The following is an 18,589-nucleotide window of genomic DNA, read 5'->3' as shown; positions in this document are numbered from 1 at the left end:
CTTTGAGATAAGAAAAATACTAAGTGCACTATTAAAATGTAAATAAAAATGAATATATGTAAATTTTTATTTTGGTATAACTGAGATACTGTTATTATGAATTAGTTTTTATTTTTTATAGTTCATTGTAAGTTTGAGTAATTTTGTTGTGCGTTTTTGCCATTTGTATGAATTTTTGTTTTATAGTTTTATATAGTATTTTTTATTTTAGTTTGAACTTATTTTAGTACAAAATGTGTTAAACATTTTTAATGAATATATAAATAAATATATATTTAAATATTCTAAAATAATTTATAATATTTATATCTAGTATTTATAAATATCAATATTGTTAATAATATTGATAATACATATTTTAAATCGATTTTAAATATATAAGCAACAACATTTTTATGGCTTTTGTTTTAATTAGTTATTTTAGTACATCAGTTTAAACTAGGAGAAATGTTGGATTTTTTTTTTCACTTAACATTCATTTTGTAAGTAACAAAGGTTTTTTTTTTTTTATGAATTACAACAACCCTGTCAGTAATTGGCTATGGTTTTGTTCTCTCCCATAAATAAAGCTATTGAACCAAAAAAAATCAGACATCTGTAACTACATCCATCCCATCATCCACTGTGATTCCTTTGGGATTCTGTAATATCCGTCCCGTTAAATGTCTGCCTAATTAAGTGAGTGACCCTGTCTGCACCAAACAGAACTGTGTGTGTCCTGTCATCGATCCGGGAACCTCAGCAGTGTCGACGAACTGACCCGTCTGACCCAGAACATTGACTGACAGAACTGCAGTAAATTAGATTCTCACCTGCTTCAACCAGGCACAGGTTAAGAGATAGATAGACACATGAATGATGTTCAGTTTCTAGATACAAGATTCAATAACTAATTTATTAGAAACACACTAACTTTAGAAGTAAATATATCATGTGATACAAAAAGGTATATACATAAAGGTAATATCAGTGAACTTAGTTCTTAGTTAAAATCCTGAATATTGAAACCAGGAATATTGCAGTTAACTAAAACTAAAACCGTAAAACAATTTCTCTTACTTGAAATAAAATAAACTTTAAATGAAATAAGATATATAAAAATACTTTATTTCAGCTAGTGGCAAAGACAACATTTGTCATTTTCATTTAAATATCAGTTCATTAAGATTTATAACAAATAAGAATGCCGCTAAATTACTGATATTATTGGTAATTGTAGGAATTACCTATTTTTTAACATGTTTATTTTATTATTATTTTTTATATTTATTTAGATTTCATAATTATTTCATGCATGAAAAAATGGATGTTATATGTGTGCATTTGAGATCAGTCTTAACATTTCATTTATTTGTTATTTGTATAAAAAATATAGGAAAAAAATAAATACAATAATAAAACAAAAGTTAAAAACAAAATGTATGTTCTGCTAATTTAATTAGCCTTAACATTTCATCTATTTGTTATTTGCAACAGTTTAAAATTTAGGGACAAAATTTATATAAGTTCTGCTTATTTGACCAGCCTTTTAATTTTATTTATTTGTTATTTGTATCAAAAGTGTAAAATTTTGGGGGGGAAATGCAATTACAATTTTTAAACAAAAGTTTAAAAACAATATTTATGTTTTTATCTAAGTTGCACTCATTTTTAACATGTCACTTTCTTGTTTTGCCTCATTTGATGTATATTAATACCATATGGATTAAATATAAACTTGTTTATTTACACCCTTTTTGAGGTTTTGCTCCGGAATGTGAAATGTATCGGAAACAATATAGTTGTTTTTAAAACCCGATATTAGCTTTATATGGCAGATTTCAAACTTGGCAATTATTAATATTATTATTTTGCTCCATATTATAATGGCTACGTACTGCTCAGTATACAGACTGAAAAACGTTGATTTAGAAACCATTTTAACTCAGAAAATGCTAGTAAATTTCACAAGTAATTATAAAGAAATGGTATGTAAAACATTGAATTAAATCATAACCATACTTGTTTTTTAAACCTCTATCTACTTTTTTTTTTCAGTTTTCAATGGCAGATTCCAAACTTGCCTATTATTAATTTTTTTTTTTTACGTTATAATGGTAATCGTTACATACTACTGAAAAATTGGCGTTTAACTCAGAAATAAAGTAGCATATTGAATTAAACGTGACATTTTGAAGTCGAAAGACTGAAATAGTATTTTTATATAAAACATACTCAAATAATCCGTTTTATTTACAACTTCGATTTTTTTAATTGTATTTGAATGTTTAATGCAAACACTGCACTCATTATGTAACGATAAACATGCTACATTTGTATAAAAAAAATTAGCATACTATGCATAATATAGCCTACATACTATAAACTGCAGGAACAGTCTGGTACAGTGGTATTTTAAATGAGTCCTAATTTCCATATTGACACTTCAATTTTTGAACACTTTTTCAAAAAAGTAAACTAAACAGTATAGATTTAAAATAGATATGAATAAAAAAATAGATATACTAATAAAATTATCCATATTGGTTGGAAATTTCTAGATCGCTGCATGCCAACTTCACATCTACCATTAAAATGTTTTGCGATTTTTCTTTGGACAGGAAGTATTTATGTGGTGACTTTCTTTTTTGGAGAGGATTAAAGGGCATTTACACTTGACGCGTTTTTGTGTTTAAGCTAGTCATTGTGCATCCAAAAGCAACAGAATACAGGGTATTGAGAGGCGTGTTATTTATTTTTTTTGTACTTGACCCCTTTTTAAAAACATGACACCTTTGCTGTGTGTCTCTAAAAAGCCATGAGAAACAATGCAACAGCCAAAGATGTCCATCTGACGCATACCTACATAGACAAAAAATTAAAAATAACCCACCTCGGGTGCTCAAGCACTTTTTTCTGTCCTGTACTTGAGTAGTCAATCTGAACAAAATGAGAAATGAGGGATAAATCATCCTATGCTTATGGCCAAAAATTGCTTCTAGTCTTGAACGTTACCTTTTCACCATGAGTGCCCTGTTCACCCATTAAAATTCTGTAAATTTAGAAACGGGCATTTGTGTTAAGGAGTGTGCAGTGATATGTAGTTGAATTGGTGTCCAAAAGAGCCCATAAGCACTTTGGTAAGTTTTTAGCAACATAAGTTATCATCTTGAACAATACCTTTTCACCCTGTGTGCCCTGTTCACCCAAAACATAATGTGAATTTAGAGCGACTTTTGTGTTAATGAAAGTATAGTGATATAAAGTTGAAGTGGTATCGAAAAAAGGTCATAGACACTTTGGTAAGTTTTTGGCAAATCATTTTGAATGTTACCTTTTCACCTTGTGTGCCCTGTTTACCCAAAAAGTGAGAATTCACAGCTGGACGTTTGTGTTAGTGAGTGTACAGGGATATACAGTTGAATTGGTTTTCAAATAAGGGGTCAGGATCACCTTGTTACGCTTTTGCCAAAATATATGCTGTCATCTAAAATTGTACCCGTTTGCCCTGTGCACCTTGTTCCCCCAAAAAATGGATTGAATCTAAAAGCCAGGCATTAGTGTGAAGGAATGAACAATAATATTCAATTGAACTGATGTCCAAAAGAGGTCAAAGTCTTGTTATGCTTTTGGATAAAAAATCTGTCATCATCTTGAATGTTACCTGTTCACCCTCTGCTCCCTGCTCACCCAATAAATACTGTGAATCTAGAGCAGGACCACTTTGTTTTTACAGCAAGATTTGTTATCGCCTTGAGAGCATCTCGCATCCAGATTTCCACAAAACCCTCTTCGGCTCATTTTTCTTGCATGCGTCCGGGTCTCGGAGTTGCCCAGAGGTGTCACCTGGACCAGAGAAATGACCGTTGTGATCGGTCACCTTTAAATGTCAACACATTTTCTCATTCTCTTCTTACATGGCTGGAAAATCCGGCGGACAGCAGACCTTCTTTCTTCCCTATGAATTAACGAGAATAATGACCGGTGTGGTGAATTATGGCGGTGTGGTATTTTGGGGCGCTACAGAATTATTGACCTGTTCTCTCTTTCGGTAATCAGTGTGGAGCTGGATGTTTCTCCCTAATGGGATAATATCTGATACAAATTACTACTGTGCTACCTCCTGCTGCCTCTGCTGCTTTAGTAATCCATATCTTTTTCATTTATTCTTGCTGTTTTGCATAGGTAATGTTTCTTGGTCAAGCTAGTCCTGAAGCACAACGTTAACTGTCCCCCACCCCCCAACATGCTTATTAGAAGGCGCCTGCAAATTTCGCCCCTTATCCCGAGGCTATTCCCACCGTGCTTGCGGACACCATCGGGGGAAAGCAGAATAAACGCGGCTGTCACATTTCCTCCGCAGGCGAACGGCATCTTGGGCTACAATTAGCCAGCAACCTTATGTGTTAAGAAGTACAACCAGTACTGTGATATGCAGCTGAAATGGTGTCCAAACTAGGTCAGAGGCATCTTATGTTTTTGAGAAAATATTTGCTATTGTCTTGATTGTTGACTGTTCACCTTGTGTGCCCTGTTCATCCAGTAACTGCCATGAATGTAAAGCAGGATCCTTAATTGATTTAATATTGTGATTGGTTACATTAACAATATGTAGAGATTGTTAGAGTTCGGACAAGAACTATTCATATGGTCTCTTGCTTTTTGGGGGAGGATTAAGGGGCATTTATACTGACTGGACACGTCTTTGTGTTTAAGCTAGTCATTGTGCATCCAAAAGCAACAGAATGCAAGGTATTGAAAGGCTTTTTTTTTTTTTTTTACTTTACACCTTTTTAAAAACATGACACCTTTGTTGTGCGTTTCTGAAAAACCGTGAAACACAATGCAACAGCCAAAGATGTCCATCTGACGCATGCATACACAGATCAGAAATTAACAATAGCCCACCTTGTGTGCTCGAGCACTTTTTTTCTGTCCAGTACTTGAGCAGTTAAACTGACCAAAATGAGAAATGAGGGATATATCACCTTATGCATTTACCTTTTCACCATGTGTGCCCTGTTCACCCATTAAAGTTCTGTAAATTTAGAAACAGGCGTTTGTGTTTAGGAGTATGCAGTGATATGTAGTTGGCTTGGTGTCCAAAAGAGGCCATAATCACCTTGGTAAGTTTTAGCAAAATATTATTTATCATTTTGAATGTTACCTTTTCAGCCTATGGGCCATGTTCACCCAAAAAGTAGTGAAAATTTAGAGCCAGGCTTTTGTGTTATTTAGTGTATAGTGGTATAGTTAAATTGGTGTCCAGAAGAGGTCAAAATCACCTTATGCTTTTGGTGAAATATATTATAATAAATAGAAGTGTATCCATTTGCCTTGTGCACACTGTTCACCCAAAAAGTACGTTGAATCGTTCTGCCAAATTTTTGTGTGGAGCAGTGAATAGTTGTATGCAGTTGAATTGGTGTTAAATTTATAAATTTTTTACAAAATAAGTTATCGTCTTATGCACCGTTCACCCAAAACGTAGTGTGAATTTAGAGCCAGATGTGTGTGTTAAAGAAAGTATAGTGATATAAAGTTGAAGTGGTATCCAAAAAAGGCCATAAAAACTTTTTGGCAAAATATTAGTTATCATTTTGAATGTTACCTTTTCACCTTGTGTGCCCTGTTTACCCAAAAAGTGAGAATTCACAGCTGGACATCTGTGTTAGTGTGTGTACAGTTGAATCGGTGTTCAAAAAAGGGGTCAAGATCACCTTGTTATGCTTCTGCCAAAATATATGCTGTCATCTACGATTGTACCTGTTTGCCCTGTGCACCTTGTTCACCCAAAAAATAGATTGAATCTACAAGCTAGACATTTTTGTGAAGGAATGAACAATAATATGCAGTTAAACTCATGTCCCAAAGAGGTCAAAGTCTTGTTATGCTTTTGGATAAAAAATCTGTCATCATCTTGAATGTTACCTGTTCACCCTCTGCTCCCTGCTCACCCAATAAATACTGTGAATCTAGAGCAGGACCACTTTGTTTTTACAGCAAGATTTGTTATCGCCTTGAGAGCATCTCGCATCCAGATTTCCACAAAACCCTCTTCGGCTCATTTTTCTTGCATGCGTCCGGGTCTCGGAGTTGCCCAGAGGTGTCACCTGGACCAGAGAAATGACCGTTGTGATCGGTCACCTTTAAATGTCAACACATTTTCTCATTCTCTTCTTACATGGCTGGAAAATCCGGCGGACAGCAGACCTTCTTTCTTCCCTATGAATTAACGAGAATAATGACTGGTGTGGTGAATTATGGCGGTGTGGGATTTTGGGGCGCTACAGAATTATTGACCTGTTCTCTCTTTCGGTAATCAGTGTGGAGCTGGATGTTTCTCCCTAATGGGATAATATCTGATACAAATTACTACTGTGCTACCTCCTGCTGCCTCTGCTGCTTTAGTAATCCATATCTTTTTCATTTATTCTTGCTGTTTTGCATAGGTAATGTTTCTTGGTCAAGCTAGTCCTGAAGCACAACGTTAACTGTCCCCCACCCCCCAACATGCTTATTAGAAGGCGCCTGCAAATTTCGCCCCTTATCCCGAGGCTATTCCCACCGTGCTTGCGGACACCATCGGGGGAAAGCAGAATAAACGCGGCTGTCACATTTCCTCCGCAGGCGAACGGCATCTTGGGCTACAATTAGCCAGCAGTGCCAGTCCCCCCCCCCTCCGGTCTTTTGTTATGCAAATGAGACGCATGTAATGCACCGTTTAGCTGGAATTTTTGCAGATTTTCTCTTTCACTGAAAGGAGCTGCTCGGTGAATGGGGAGTTTTACTTTAACTTGATTGGCTTTGTGCAACTGTCAGTGTCGACTTTTTTCCTTTCTGTACAGCAAAAACGGTGGTAGTTGTCAGCGCAGTCAGTCACAGTCACGTCAAGATGACGATTGTTTGTTAATTTGTAGTTTTGTCTGGATATATTGTTTAGTCTGGAAGCGTGTTGGCTTTTAATTACCTACATAGACTGCAGTTTTGAGCATCGTGCCTACCTACCTTGATGACATTTTGGAAATCGAACATATTGGGCTTCCTACCTACACAGCATTTTGAGCATCACACAGGAAAGCTGACTACCTAGACACCTGTTTTTGGGAATCAAATCTTGTGAATTGCTACTTATACTGCATTTTTTAAGCGTCATACTTTGTAGGCTGTCTATCTAGACAGAATTTCTGGGCATCAAACCTAGTGAGCCACTTACATAAATGGTGTTTCTTGGCATTGTACTTGGCTCCCTTTCTAGACAGAATTTTTGGGGATCAAAATGAGTGAGGTCCCTATCTAGACAGCATTTTACCTACTTACCGCCCTATCCTGAAGCATTTTTTGAGCATCAAACCCAGTGAGCTGCCTACGTGAACAGCATTTCTGGACATACAACCTAGTGAGCCGCCTATCTAGACAGCGTTTCTGGCAATTTTACCTAGTTAGCCCACTAGAACATGTTGTTGAGCATCAAAACAAGTGATCTAGATAGCGTTTTTGAGCATCAATCCTAGTGAACTGCTTACCTAAACAGTGTTTCTGGTCATTTTATCTGGCTAGCTTTCTATCTATAGACAATGTTTGAGCATGAAATATAGTTAGCTCCCCATCTAGACAGCATTTTGATCATCAAACCTTGTGAGCTCCCTATTTAATGAATTGCCTATGGAGACGTAAATTTGGTCATCAGACAGCATTTTGTTAGTTTTGTCTGGAAATTGTTTGGTCTGAAAGCACGTTTGGTTTTCCATAGTTTTGTTCATATATTCAAATCCACTTTTCTGTCTGTCATTTGTTTTTTGCCTACATTTCGTCAGTAATGCGCAAACCGTTTTCCGTGACCCACTTTTCCCAATGACCTCACCTGCCTGCGTCAGTCAGCAATGGTAAAGGCACTCGCTAGTTAAACCTGGGCGTCTATCTAACCTCCTTCCAATTAACTTAAGGTGTTTTTCATTCGCAGAAATCTGGAGATTTTTTTTAAGAGCACGAGGCACAAAGGGACGTCACTTAAAGCAGGGCGTGTGTGCGACTGCGGCACTGGTTTCGATGGGTAACTTACTTGCAACCGAATAAGGTGGATTTGCAGTGTTGGCGTGCTCCTACCCTGACAGACTGTCCCACAGTGGCACTTCACCACAGTTGGTCGTGTGTGTGTGTGTGTCTCTTTGCTGTCTGCCTCTCTCTCCGGTCCACAGGGGCCATCTGATTGGCTCTCGAGGGTGGAGCCCTGCTTAGCGCTGACATACTGCACCCAGCCCTCAGGGCGCTCTGATTGGCCAGGGGAGGGATGACATCACAAAGGCCAGCTGTTGATTTGGCGGAGAGTGTGTGTGTGCATGAGAGAGAGAGAGAGAGGAGAATCAGGAAGGATTGCGGCAGCGATGGCTTTGGGCATGTACGCGAACGCTCCGTGCTCAGACGGAGGAGAGCAGAGCTGCACTGAGCGCGCTCCATTTGATGGCACTCAGGCTGCCATGGAAACTAATGATGTGAGCCGAGCAGCGGATCATGAACGCCAGGCAGGTGTGTGTGCGTGAAGTCTTGGACATTTTGATTTGTATGCTGACGTTTTTTCTTGCTTGTTTTAATTGTGGCGAATGTAAAAAATAAAAAAATCGTAAAGTAGTAAATACTTTAACTGAATAGATTTACAATGAACAAGGTCACTTTAGATTTTTTTTTATTTTTTTTTTTACAATGAACAAGGGCACTCAAGAATTCAGAAATTTGCAACAATTGAGCTTTGTCTTTAAATATATGTATAGTCACAAATTATATGCAAAAGCGTAAATGATAAAAGAATCTAAATTAATTTTACTGCTAATTTATTCCATGCGACTAAATTTGCATGTCAGCATATTACACTCCGTGCCTGTTTGTGTGTGCGCACTTTGTAATGACATTCTCGTAATTGCTCTATTTTATAATTTAAAAAAGCGCCTGAGGCAGCTATCAGCAGAAAGCTGGGTGTAAATTACAGCCGAAGGCAGCCCGGCTAATATCGTTAATGTGGCGAATCGTGTCAATGAACTAATGATGAGAGGAGAGGAGAAGAATAGCTCGACTGTGACAGCGGCCACACACTGAGAATACGGATTGTGGCAGGGGAGGGGGGGGGAAGGAGGGAAAACCATTAGCGATGCTTTTATCCAGAAATATGGGCCATTTGCATGTTGGTCTAAAACAGGGGTGAAGTGAAATACATGTAGCCTGGAGCCCGGCGCGGTGTTGCGCTTCTTTTGTCAGGAGGGTAAGTGCTCGTTGCTTCCTGAAATATGGTGATTAATAATTGATAATGGGAAACTACAGATGGGCTTTATTGTCTTGGACAACATGCTTACAGCAGGATAATGAATGTTGCATACATTTTTGTGAAAAGGTTAAAAAGTTGTGGCCTTTGTCTTTTTTCGTTTACTTTTCATGTATTGTGTGTTTTTTGTCTTTTGTTTGTTTTAGGGGTTTGATTGAGATATAATAAAACGAAAGAAAGGAAAACAATAAAAGTAAAGCAATATTTGTTTGTGGACTGGTGTTTTCATTTTGTCTGCTCAAAGTCTGTGTGTCCGTCCCAGAATTGGATCTCAAAACCCAGTAAACTACCGTGACAGCATTTCTGGGCATTGCACCTATTGAGCTGTGTACATAGACTGCATTTTTGGGAGTCAAAAGCATGTTAAATGTTTGCCTAGACAGCATATGTGTGCATCATAGTTAGTGTGCTTTGACGCGTTTTTGTGTTTAAGCTAGTCATTGTGCATCCAAAAGCAACAGAATACAGGGTATTGAGAGGCGTGTTATATTTTTTTTTTGTACTTGACCCCTTTTTAAAAACATGACACCTTTGCTGTGTGTCTCTAAAAAGCCATGAGAAACAATGCAACAGCCAAAGATGTCCATCTGACGCATACCTACATAGACAAGAAATTAAAAATAACCCACCTTGTTTTAGGGGTTTGATTGAGATATAATAAAACGAAAGAAAGGAAAACAATAAAAGTAAAGCAATATTTGTTTGTGGACTGGTGTTTTCATTTTGTCTGCTCAAAGTCTGTGTGTCCGTCCCAGAATTGGATCTCAAAACCCAGTAAACTACCGTGACAGCATTTCTGGGCATTGCACCTATTGAGCTGTGTACATAGACTGCATTTTTGGGAGTCAAAAGCATGTTAAATGTTTGCCTAGACAGCATATGTGTGCATCATAGTTAGTGTGCTACCTTCTTAGACAGCATTTTTGGGCATTATACTGTTTGAGCTGCCCAAGTAGCAGTTTTGGGCATCATTTTCATCTGCTTAATGCATAAATATAAATGTAAAAGCTTGTTATACGCCCACCGAGACAGCATTCATGGCCATCAAATCTAGTGAGCTGATTTCTTAGATGCATTATACATATTGAGCCGCCTACCTAGACTGCATTTCAGACATCAAAAGCTTATTAACTGATTGCCCAGACAGCAATCATCCTTTATACTTAGTGTGTTACCTTCCTAGACAGCATTTTTGGGCATTATACCTTGTGAACTGCCTTTCTAGATGCATTTAGGACATTATACAATTTGAGCTGCCTAAGTAGAAGTTTTGGGCATAATTTTTGTCTGCTTAATGCATACAGTAAATGTAAAATCTTGTTATACGCCTACCCAGACAGCGTTTTTGGCCATCATATGTAGCAAACTGATTTCCTAGATGCATTTTAGGGCATTAAAGCTATTGGGCCGCCTACCTAGACTGCATTTTCATACATCAAAATCGTATTAAGTGTTTGCCTAGACAACAATTGTGTGCATCATATGTAGTGTGCTACCTTCCTAGACAGCATTTTTGGGCATTGTTGCAAATGAGCTTCCTACCTACGCCGCATGTTTTGCCATCAAACCTAGTGAGAGTTATAGCCTACATAATCTAGTGAGCTGCCTACCTAGATGGCTTTGATGGGAATCGTACTTTGTGTGCTACCTTTCTAGACAGCAATTTTGGGCATCGTACCCATACTAAATAACATTTCGAGGTGTAAGACCCTGAAAGCTTAGCTGTCTTTATAGGCAGCGTTGTCGACACCTCGACCTAGTGAGCAGCCTAACACAAGATTTTTGGGCATCATACCTTGGAAATTATGTAAGGTTCCTATCTAAACAGCAGTATTGAGTATTTTACTTTGTTAGAAGAATATCTTGATTGTTTTTTTTTTGGGCTTTGTACCTACTGAGCTGCCTATCTAGAGAGCATTTATAGGCATTTTTGGGCACCTTTTGTCACTATACTTAGTCTAGATATCATACTACCAAGACATCATTTTTGGGCGTTACACGTTATTTGGGTGCTCATTCGAATAGAAACGCTCGGAAATGCAGTAGTTTTTGAGATGCAGCCAGAGTATGCGTGTGTTTCTGCAGTGGTTGATTTTCCCATTTTTTTTTATTTTATTTATGAATTAAATCAGTAGGACTGGTAATTTGGTCTTCTGTATTGATTTATCATTACCTGAATGTATTGAAAACATTAAAATAAAGGTAAATTAAAGTATAACATTTAAATGAAAATTAGAGATGTTGCCAACTAATTGAAATGAATTGAAGCACTAACATGGCTAACTGGAAATTAAAATAAAATAAAATTATTTGCTGCCAGCTGTTGGTGTTTTTCGATCCGTGTGTGGGTGGAAAAGCGCTCTCATAAGTCATAATTGTCCTTGAGAGCGTCACTTGATGTGCAATTGTGCCGCCCATTCTCCCCGCGACCTGGAACGGCTCTTGAGCCCAAAGTAGATGAAGAGACGCATACTTCCTGCAGTGATGTGGGATAATGCCAGTGACCTGTGCGCAAATACTCATGGAAAAGTAATGGCACGGTCTTGGATCATTCTGATGGACCGTCTGGTTAATCCATGTGACATCAGGGGTTCAACCATAATTTTACGAAGCAACGAGAATACTTTTTGTGCACAAAAGAAAAAAAAACAACGACTTCAACAATTCGGCTCCTCCACGTCACCTTAGCGCCATTTTGGAGAGTATCAGCTGGACGTAAATACAGTACGGTACGTTAGCAATACAGACAGCAGATACAAATTTCTGAAATTTGCTAATTAAAGTTATTGTACTCCAAAGGAAGGCTGAAGATGCAACATCAGCAAGACCCAATTAATATGCATGAGCTAAACCTAGTCATTCTGAATTGAGTCAGTTCTGTCAAAAAAACAGCTATTATTGTATTTCAATCGACACAAAATATTTATAAATTGAGGGTGGAGTCATATTATCGGCTTCGTATTCATGATAGCTCATTGAAATGCTTATAATGCGTCGAAGGTTCAGCGTTAAACATGACTTCCTCTCTGTGTATGTTCCTGTCTCTCTGCAGCACAGTCTGTTCTCCATATTCATGTCACCACCCTGACACTTTTTCAGAAGTGCTGCAGTGCTTTTGCTCCCGAAAGACCTTCCAGACTTTCCATCAAACGAGTTCAGTTCTCCCTTACGGACGCTACTGTATCCATGCGTCACTGACCTCTTGACCTCGCCGTATTTGACCCCTGACCCTCTGTCCTTGTGTGTATGTGTGTGTGTGTGTGTGACAGGTGTCCGAGGGTGATGCGGAGCGTGTGTGTGAGCCGTGGTTTGGCGACCCGACCAGAGCGCTTTTGACGGGGGTCATGGGACTGCTGCTGCCCCCTGTCCGTCTCTCAGTCCGCCCTGCTGCCTCCAGAGGCCCCAGGGTCCTACGCTCCCTAAGGTTCCAGCCCAGTCCTGAAAACAGCACAGCCGGTAAACACAATCTCTTTGGTACTGATGGCATTTTATAAATGCGAATATGTTTTGGTTTTATCGTGAAATAAGCAGGAATAGAAGGATAGAAGTTCCCAGTTCTCTTTTGCGAATCTAGATTTCAATAGTTACGCAACTTGCGTGACTCATCGTTATAGACTACATAAATGCATTCTCTTTTGCATATCTATATTTCAATAGTTACGTAACTTGCGTGACTCATCGTTACAGACTACGTAAATGCATATTAAAAAAACTGAAAATGCTTAAAATATGTAAAGATTTCAGTAGTCACGTAACTTGTGTAACTTAGTTACAGACTACATAAATCATTCTCTTTTGTGTATCTAGATTTGAATAGTTACGTAACTTGCAAAGTTTACAGTTACAGACTACACAAATGCATTCTCTTTTGCTTATCTCCCTTTCAATAGTTACATAACTCGCATAACTTATAGTTACGGACTACATAAATTCATTCTCTTTTGCATTTCTACCTTTAAATAGTTATGTAACGTGTAACTTATAGTTACGAACTATGTAAATCCTTTCTTTTTTGCATGTCTACGTTTAAATAGTTACATAATTTGTATTTACAGACTACGTAAATTAATTCTCTTTTGCATATCTACCTAGTTATTAAAAAAACTGAAAATGCTTAAAATATGTAAAGATTTCAGTAGTCACGTAACTTGTGTAACTTAGTTACAGACTACATAAATCATTCTCTTTTGTGTATCTAGATTTGAATAGTTACGTAACTTGCAAAGTTTACAGTTACAGACTACACAAATGCATTCTCTTTTGCTTATCTCCCTTTCAATAGTTACATAACTCGCATAACTTATAGTTACGAACTACGTAAATTCAATCTCTTTTGCGTTTCTACCTTTAAATAGTTATGTAACATGTAACTTATAGTTACGAACTATGTAAATCCTTTCTTTTTTGCATGTCTACGTTTAAATAGTTACATAATTTGTATTTACAGACTACGTAAATTAATTCTCTTTTGCATATCTACCTAGTTACGTAACACGTAACAGTTACAGACTATGTAAATGCATTTTTTTTTTCAATCAAAAAATCTGAAAATATGGCTTAAAAATATATCTTTTGTGTATCTAGATTTCAATAAGTACGTAACTTGCATAACTTTCTGTTACAGACTACTGAAATGCATTCTATTTTGCTTATCTAGATTTCAGTAGTTATGCAACTTGCTTAACTCATAGTTACAGACTATGTAAATGCATTTTTTTTTTCAACCAAATCATCTGGAAATGTTTCAGTAGTTATGTAACTAACAGTGATTTCTAGATGTCAAACTACAGTACTTTGTTTCCTGCATTATTATATATTTTTTTGGACTAGCCTTAGCAATAGCTTTTCAAATGAATCTCAAAATAAATGTACAAAGAAGGTATGGCATGTGAATGTTAGTAATCAGTGACTAATCAATATCTATGAGCTGATATTTTGCCATATATTGCAAAATGATGAATCCTGTGGTGAAGCCTTCATAAATGCATCATAAATATTAAAGGGTTACTCAACCCCAAAATAAAAATGTTGTCATTAATCACTTACCCCCATGTCGTTCCAGTTCCATGTGTGTTCAGTGGATACTCTCCAAAATGGCGCTACAGTGACGCGGAGGAGACAAATTGTTGAATAAAGTCGTTATTTTTGTTTTCTTTGCATACAAAAAGTATTTTCGTCGCTTCATAAAATTCTGATTGAACCACTGATGGCAGATGGACTATTTTGACGATGTCTTTCATACTTTTCTGGGCCTTGACAGTGTAATTTACTTGGCTTTCAATAGGACAGTCACAAGCCTCCCGGTTTTCATCCAAAATAACTTAAATTGTGTTCCGAAGACGAACAAAGCTTTTACGGGTTTGGAACGACTTGGGGGTAAGTGATTAATGACAATTTTTATTTTGGGGTGGAGTAACCCTTTATTGAGTTTGTGACTGCGCATTCGAGAAATGGTTATGACTCAATGTCAGCATGACATTATTGATACTCATTATTAATAATATACCTTTTTGATCTTCAAAGACATAGCCTTCGCTTATTTACCAAATTGAGTCCTACCAAAACTATCCAGAAAAAAAATTGGTATGACATATTGAGCAAACTAAGTTTGCAACCTCATTTTTATTCACATCAAATTAAATATAGGTGCAAATTTACCTATGAAAAAAAATCACATTAGCCTGTAGGCTTAACTGATTGGCCGAGACTAAATAAAATAATTTTTTTTATAATTAGGCACTTAATCAGGTGGCTAATTAATGAATACTACTATGGGAAATAGATATTAATTAGGTTACATGACTGCACACTCCATGAAGGTTACAGAGCCGCTTCAGAAGTCATTAATAATCATGAGTTAAGCCTTGTAGAATTCGTCATTTCACCCAACCAGTTACATTTTTACAATTTTGCATCAATTCATAAATGCAGAACCAGTAATTTTGACATCGCAAGTTGAAATCAACGTCCTTAAGCTGTCAACTAAATCAGCAGTGTTTTTATCTCATAGGTGGTGATTTTCGGTCTTGCTTCTGAGGATAATGTCTGAATCTTCTCTGGACACCAGAAGTTGTGACGTTATGAAGGTTCTGGAGAGTGACGGGCCGCACGTGGCCGAACCGCCCGCGACCCTCAGCGACCCCCAACACGCGCCCCAGAACAACGGCACACATGCCCAGGAGTGTGTGACAGACCAAAGTTCCTCCCATCAAACTCAGGTAAACCTGGGGACAGCACCTCAAGTGGTGCATTTTGGGTAATGTAGTCTAAAGTCAGCAGGAAATGAGATTGTAGCCTCTCGCTAATGGGATGGTGGTATGCTGTTGCCATGGTTTCCATTATCCTAATGTCTCTGCTTAAAGATAGAGATAAGACAATGAGATGAGTAGAATCCGCAAATCGGATCCAAGCTGGCGTGTGATTGGCTAATGCCTGGAAAGAGAGGGAGGACAGTTAATCTGCACCTGAATCCTGCTGGTTTATCTGCAAACCCTCAGGGTGCATGAGCGTGCGCGCGTGTGTGTGTGTGTGACTTTGCCACCATCTGCTCTTGGTGCATTGAGAAAGGGCAGCGGCCAGGTGCATTGAAACACATGCTGATCTCAGCTCTATTCCTCACTCATTGTTCATTTCTCTCTCCTCTCCTGCACAATTAACTGCTTCACTGGTGCACATTTTTAATTACAGTTTTTAAATAAACTTTAATAGAATTTTGAAAAAATGTTTTAATTGGTTATATGTGTATATGTATATTATAATTATAATTATTTTTTTTTTTTTACTATTTCATACTTTATGACAAACAATGTGCATTTTCCTCCCTTTTTTTTTCCTTCTGATTACCAACAGCTCGTCCAATCAGCACAGACTATTAAACGGTCCAAGGTACGGTATGATCCCAGCATGAGTTGGTTTGCTTATTTTATTTTTTTTTGGATCAGTTGGTTGTGTTTTGTTTGCCTGCACTCTGTGTGCCTTGCGAGAAAAAGAGAGAGAGTTCGGCAGTGCATTGTGGGAATAAAAGCCCCTGCTCGAGCCAGTAAAGAATAATAAATATGCTTTAGGGGGATGCTGCGTTTAGCACTTTTGCAGCATGTACCGAGATGCCGGGGGTTTGTAAGACCCGAGCGCCTTCTCCAGAGATTTTCCCACATACAGTGGCGAATTCTGCTCTGCTCTTGATGCCGTTTCATCTGTGCATTTTAAACAGACAAACTGTTTTTGTGATTCTGTTGAGTGTGTGTGTTGTTTTTAGTGGTTTAGACATTGCTTGCAAGAAATCATCTCTTGTGTTTATTATCATTTCTAATATTCTAATGATTCCCATATGAAAAACTGTCAAACTGCTGGTTTTTGGTTTGTTTTGTGTGTTCGTACTTTGAGATTTTCAGACTTTCAGGGCTGTCAGATCTTTATGTAAGCGTCCGTTTTAATAAACACGCTTCTAATTAATGATCTAATCGCAAACCCCTCCCTGAGCTCTGAAAAGTCTCCTGAGACGTTGCAAAATGGTGCTTGTGTATTTTTAGTTGCGTTGTTGGACGTTCTTTTGCGAATGAGTGCCAGACATTTTGGTAACCATGGTTACTCTCCTCCAGTCCAACGGCAAGTTAAAGTTAGTCCGCAGCTTGGCGGTGTGTGAGGAGCCGTCTCCGCCTCCGCCTCCGCTCCGAGAACTGACGCATGAACAGGTAAATGTGTGTGTGGGTGTGTGTACAGACTAGCATTCTATTTACTTTTTAGCTTATGTGACTTATTTTACTTGCTAATTCACAAACTGTTTAAAATAAAAATAGTACATTTGTGGTTTTCTTAATGTTTTGGAAAGAAATCTCTCCAAGGCTGCATTCATTTGATTAAAAATACAGTAAAAACAGTAATATTGTGAAATATTATTACAAATCTAACTAACTTTTTTCTGTTTGAAAATATTTTATATAAATGTATAGCAATTCAATTGTTTTTTTTAACCATTTAGCGTTTATTAATTTATTATAGTTAATATATAATACTATTTAATTTAATGATTTTTTACATTACATTTGTAATTTATTAATTTTAATTTAATTTAAAACCTTTTAATTATTTTTTATACATAAAATTAATTTTATTTTTAAACATATCATACTTTAACAAAAAACATTTAATAATAAATGTTTAAAATGTAATCAATTTCCTCCCTTTTTTCAGATTAACAACAGCTCTCTTAGTGTTACAAAAGATTTCTTTTACAAATAAATGCTGTTCTTTTTAACTTTGTTCGTCAAGAAAAAATGTACGATTTCCACACACACAAAAAAAACGTACCAATAATAATTGAGCAGCAAATCACATTAGAATGATTTCTGAAGGATCATGTGACACTGAAGACGGGAGGGAGTAATGATGCTGAAAATTCAGCTTTGCATCACAGAAATAAATTCTATTTTAAAACATATTCAAATAGAAAACATACTTTAAATTGTAAAAATATTTCACAATATTACTGTGCAGCCTTGGTGAACATAAGAGACTTCTTTCAAAAAAATAAAAATATGAATGATTCCAAACTTGTGACTACTAGTGTATGCAGTACATACTGTAAAACACGCGGTGTATGATCAAACCGATTAACCTTTGTCCTTGCAGTCCTCAATAATAACGCTGTCAAAACATCAGCGCTGCTCTTAGTTATAAAGACGCTTGTGTGTGTGTTTGGAATCGTTTGTGTGCGTATGTGCGTTTAATAGAGCTGTGCGTTTATTGAAGGTGCACACGCGTCCCCAGCGCAGGATTGCATTCATCCATCATCTATACCAAATACAATTTTCCTGTCTCAGCTGCCGAGCGCAGTGGATTGCTATAATTGCCTGTTCTTATCCAAAGCCCATTTTTGTTCTATTTATTAGGTTAGTCTGCAGCTCAGAGCCGCTATTAGGAAGCCCAGAGTTCACCGCGGGCGGTCAACACCATCAGCTCTTTGTATATGAAGCTGCAACTTTATTTGTGCGTTTGGTTATTTCTTAGGGAGGTTATTATTGATGGTGATTTGCGAAAATAGGTGTTTCGTAAAAAGGGTTGTGCAATACAGTCGCGTATTGATATGTCACTATTCTTTTTTTTCCACAATGTTACATCAGTACTTTAGGTTTCAACACTGAATTGTAAAATATTTTTTATATATTTCAAATATTTGTGAAAATATATATGCACAATGCACATTATGGAAATTCTCCTTACCTTGCCTTTTTATTTTGTTAGTCTACTTATTTACATTATTTATAATGATTTATATATATATATATACATACATACATA

The 18,589-nt window shown here is 37.0% G+C and overlaps 1 protein-coding gene and 1 pseudogene across 1 annotated transcript in view; one reads left to right on the top strand and one right to left on the bottom strand.

Annotated features, from left to right (window-relative positions):
- Window positions 1-6,620, bottom strand: part of LOC107593076 (DNA annealing helicase and endonuclease ZRANB3-like) — a 76,939-nt pseudogene extending 70,319 nt beyond the window's left edge.
- Window positions 6,621-8,237: 1,617 nt separating this feature from the next.
- The window catches only part of LOC107593074 (R3H domain-containing protein 1-like), a 39,193-nt gene continuing 28,841 nt past the window's right edge, over window positions 8,238-18,589 (top strand). The window contains exons 1-5 of the mRNA XM_016282658.1: window positions 8,238-8,505; window positions 12,562-12,747; window positions 15,301-15,510; window positions 16,142-16,177; window positions 16,891-16,983. Of these exons, the coding sequence (XP_016138144.1) occupies window positions 15,334-15,510; window positions 16,142-16,177; window positions 16,891-16,983 (306 nt within the window). The 5' untranslated portion in view covers window positions 8,238-8,505; window positions 12,562-12,747; window positions 15,301-15,333. The remainder of the gene's footprint in view (window positions 8,506-12,561; window positions 12,748-15,300; window positions 15,511-16,141; window positions 16,178-16,890; window positions 16,984-18,589) is intronic.

Source organism: Sinocyclocheilus grahami, unplaced genomic scaffold (assembly GCF_001515645.1).
Source record: "Sinocyclocheilus grahami isolate Dianchi unplaced genomic scaffold, SAMN03320097.WGS_v1.1 scaffold163.1, whole genome shotgun sequence".
Taxonomy (NCBI): Eukaryota; Metazoa; Chordata; class Actinopteri; order Cypriniformes; family Cyprinidae; genus Sinocyclocheilus; species Sinocyclocheilus grahami.
Note: the sequence above shows the minus strand (reverse complement) of the source record. Positions and strands in the feature narration are given on the sequence as shown.